Below are 4,331 nucleotides of genomic sequence, written 5' to 3' on the forward strand. Positions count from 1 at the left end.
GAGAAGAATCTATGTCTATAAGTCTCTTGAGCAAGGTACAGGTGCAATTTTCAATAACACCACATTCACAAACTGGCAAACCATCAATAGACTGTAAAGAATCCCATAGTTTCTTCATTTTGTTGTAATGCATGGCAACAGACATGTTTTCTTGTTTGGTGTTAGTTAATTCCTTTTGAATTTGAAACACCAAAGGTTTGTTAGACTCAGCATATTGTTCATTTATCTCATCCCATAGTTCTTTCGCAGATGTGACATGCATAAATCCATCTGAAATTTCATGAACCATGGAGTTGGATAACCAACTCAGCACCATAAAGTCACATCTAATCCATCTGTCTAAATCGTCAGAGTCCTTAGCAGGTTTAACACATAAACTAGTAATGAATCCAAGTTTCTTTTTCGAACCTAGTGCCCTACGAACACTATTACTCCAACTATGGAGTTTGATCCATTAAAGAGATGTGAAATCAACTGCGTACCTGGATGATCAGAATTACTGAGGAAGAGTGGATCAGCATAACCTTCTGGTTTATCATTTGCAACATTCTTGTTCGAGTTTGCAGATCGTCTATGAGATGGATTACGATCGGAATCTTCACTGGAGGATGACACTGAATCCACAACGTAAAGTCCAAGATGCAGAAAGGATATCAGTGATAGAAGAAAAACAATACCGTGCGTCGTTGATCAATAATACGCAAGAACAAAGTGCACAATCAAAGACACCAGTAACAACGAATACAAGATCTCGGTGAAATTCCAGCGAAGCTCCGATAGCATAGCTCGCAGGAAGAGTAGAACAGAATCAGTGAAACGAACTAGAGATTACAGAGTTGGATCAAGTCCAGTGGCTCTGATACCATGTTAACATTCAATCAATTAAGAAGAAATCAAGTTTTGTAGATTGAGAAGAAGGAGAAAACATAGTGTTTTTGTATCACTATTACAACGATCTCAACTAATTCTGTTATTACTGTACAATCTGTTACAATACAGGAAGAGAAGAAAGGTATTTAAGTTAAGTGAAGGCTGACGTGGCATAGGCATACGATCAACTCTATAATATCAAATTCAAGAAAGGTGAATAGTGTGAATTATGAACCGGATTACTACAAAATTTCAATTCCAAACTATTTTGTTCTGATTTGAGAATAATTTGATATAATTTTAAGAAATTAAACTGCAACCCATACAAAAGTAACTAATTAGAGATGCTAAAACTAAAAACAGAGACAGTTTGGATGAGCTTAATCACATAAACCAAATTCATAAGAACACTCACTTCCAAATCATAATTGATTATATAGAGATAAGAACGACAACACATAGAAACAATACTTGTTCTCTATAGACTATAGTGTATAATACATCATCCAACAAAATACATATTATACATGAAAGAAGACACAAGTTATTCAAACCTCATGTTCTTCCAGACAAACATAATAATAATATATTACAGAACGTCCAATCTCCTATCAAACATGAAAATGCATGGATAGGAGTGCGATTGCAAGCGTAACTGATTGAATTCTTTTATTCAAGCACGCTGGGGAGAGACAAAGCTTTAAGTGCTCCTTTACAAGGACCTGGTGTATGTATATAGTGAAGAAGAAGATCATTCACGCGGTGATGGAGTTCTCTTTATAAGAGCATAGGCGTCGCTGTATATAGCAATCAAGTTTGAAAATACAGCAAGGAATATCATCAGAATGCTCAGGTATTTCTCTGGCTTTGTTGCAATTCCATATCGGTCCCTGCAAACATCACCGGTTAGGCTTAATTCATAATAATCATGAACAGTGTGACATGAGGAAGCAAGTACTGACCTGAGAGTAATAGATGCAGGAAAAATGAAACCAAGGCAAACAGCAGCAGTGGCACCAGTGAACTGAAAAGCATCCCAGATGCTGGGTATGAATGTAGCTCCAATAAAGATGAGTGAAATAAGCCCAGCTGTCACTAACCCAAATCGCTTATTATCCAGAATCAGAGGCCTTCCAGAGGGAAACACCAACCCATCCAAATTCAGCCTCAATGGATAAAATACAACAGGGAAGACAAGCATAAGATGTGCAGCATAGCTCACACGAATAGCATCATTCAGCAATGACCCATATGGAATGCCAATGTCACTGTCAAAGTTTGCAAGAACATCATCTAGAGTTCCATCACCGAATAAGAGGAATCCAAAGAAGCTTGTCATTACATAGACTGAAGAACAGAGAGCAAGTGACGTCCGCACAACAGACTGGATCTCAGTAGAGTCTTCCAGTTCATTGTCAATAGAGTGAACTGTCACATCAAATTTTATGTTAGTTTGATTTCAGTTCATTGTCAATAGGAGAAGGTGTTGATTAAATATATATACCATTGTAATGACAGATATATGCTGTTACTAGAACGGGAACTACTGTGAACAGTTTCCCTAACGATGTCAAGTCAGAAACATCAGGAAGTAATCTGGGCATTGCCACACCTCCACTAATTAGCTTTAATATGGCAATTCCGACCATAATGACAAGAAATACAACTGCTAGTCCAACTGATAGTGCAGATGTGAACTTCAGAGAATCTGCAACCACAATAAACACACATCTATCAGCTTCATGAATGACTATATCACTTACACAAATGCAGCATATCTAATCATATAAACGCCGCAAATATACCTATACGTTTGAAGCATGCCAAAGGAGCAAATACACATAGGGTGGAAAAAAGAAGCACCAAGAAGCGTCCATTCCACCATTGTACTCCAAACCAACTCTCAAGAACTCCTGAGTGATGAATGCCATCAGAAGTAGTCCCAGAAAGTACATCACCTACAAAACAATGTCATATACAATCTTTGTGACTTACTGTATAAAAGAGCATCATTAAACTTCAACTCCATATCATTTAATTGAAGTCTGAAGACATAGCTACACTTTCATTTAATAAACTTGAAAAAAACATTTCCTTTTTTGAGATCCAATCTGTTTAGATTGAGCTCGATTCACACCTGAGAGATTCCTAACAGCCTCTACATTGCCAGTTAAATAACTTACCAGCCTACAAATTTTGGACAAACAAAAGCTAGTTGCAAAGAATATTAGTAATCAGAAGTGAGAAGTCACGCTATTAGGTAATACATAGATTAACTTGCAGAGGACTTGAAACTTGAAAGGTAGCAATGACATATGTACAGCAAAGATATACCAAGTATCACACTTTGAAGAGAGAAATTTGAATACCTATGATGATCATATACACGATTAGAACACCAATATTGTTCACCAAAACGGCCACCTGCAACAATATTCTGCCAGTGTTACCAAAAGCCTCGCCCATTGCCTCCACTGTAGGAAGCAGACTTTCCAGCCCGACTAAACTTAAGCAGCATGGATATTGAGCGATCTGTCAACAACGCCATGATGACAATCATGCCGATACCGAGGCCGAGACCTAACACCTTCATTGTGGCGGGAAGGGCCATGATTCCGGCTCCGACGATCGTGGTGGAGAGGTTGAACACAGCACCGGTGAACGAAGCCCCATCGAACTCATCGAATCCGTCTTCACCTCCGCTATGCTTGGTGGGAAGCAACGGTACGTTCTCGTCGGGAACTTGCTTACCCCGACGCGACTTCCTCTCTTTCTTCGGCGACAAATTTCCAATCGTCATATCCACAGAACCCTAGAATTAACAATCAACTGAATTCCTGTAATTGGACACGAAATTGGGCGCTGCCCTCAATCAGATCGAACTAGGCTTCTTCGAAATCTTAAAATTGATCAGATGTTAGGACACGTATATCAAAAACTTATAAATATTCCAGGCCCCCGATTTGGAGAATATTCAAACGGGACTGATGAAATTCTGGGCAGCTAAACGCAAGATTCTACGCCCAATTGGTTACGATAATTCTAGGGAAAATGGGGAGGATAGGGGAGAGCTCTGGTTAGTAAAGGCAATCTCCAATGATTGATTTTATATAAATTGAAGAGGGGTTTCTTTGTTTAATTAATGATTTATGAATTTGAGAGATGAACATGGAATATATATAGGACATCCGGCCCATCTAAGCTTAATTCTTTTTTCTCAAATTACATACTTAGTATTCAGATTTGTAAACTAATTTAACTTAAAGCCGTTTAAAAAAAAATAGCTTAGCTCAACCGAAAAACTTAAGCTAATTTGATAAATTTACTTATTTATTTTATTCTCTAATTAATACTCCTATGTTCCGTATTGATGGTCCCTTTTTTCCGAAAGTGCAATATTTATAATCAAGGAGAATCTTATTAATTTCTCTTAACGTATAAGATAAAACATAGTTATACGA

General features: G+C 37.8%; 1 protein-coding gene across 1 annotated transcript; it reads right to left on the minus strand.

Moving 5' to 3' along the window:
* Positions 1-1,621: 1,621 nt before the first annotated feature.
* On the minus strand, positions 1,622-3,670 carry LOC141250481 (uncharacterized). Its single transcript, XM_073669993.1, is given in 6 exon segments — positions 1,622-1,760; positions 1,833-2,298; positions 2,375-2,578; positions 2,676-2,828; positions 3,240-3,339; positions 3,341-3,670. Coding segments are annotated over 6 exon segments (1,392 nt in total).
* Positions 3,671-4,331: the final 661 nt, after the last annotated feature.

This window comes from Phyllobates terribilis, unplaced genomic scaffold (assembly GCF_046119375.1).
Source record: "Phyllobates terribilis strain yellow unplaced genomic scaffold, ASM4611937v1 Scaffold_5787__1_contigs__length_49086, whole genome shotgun sequence".
NCBI classification, from domain to species: Eukaryota; Metazoa; Chordata; class Amphibia; order Anura; family Dendrobatidae; genus Phyllobates; species Phyllobates terribilis.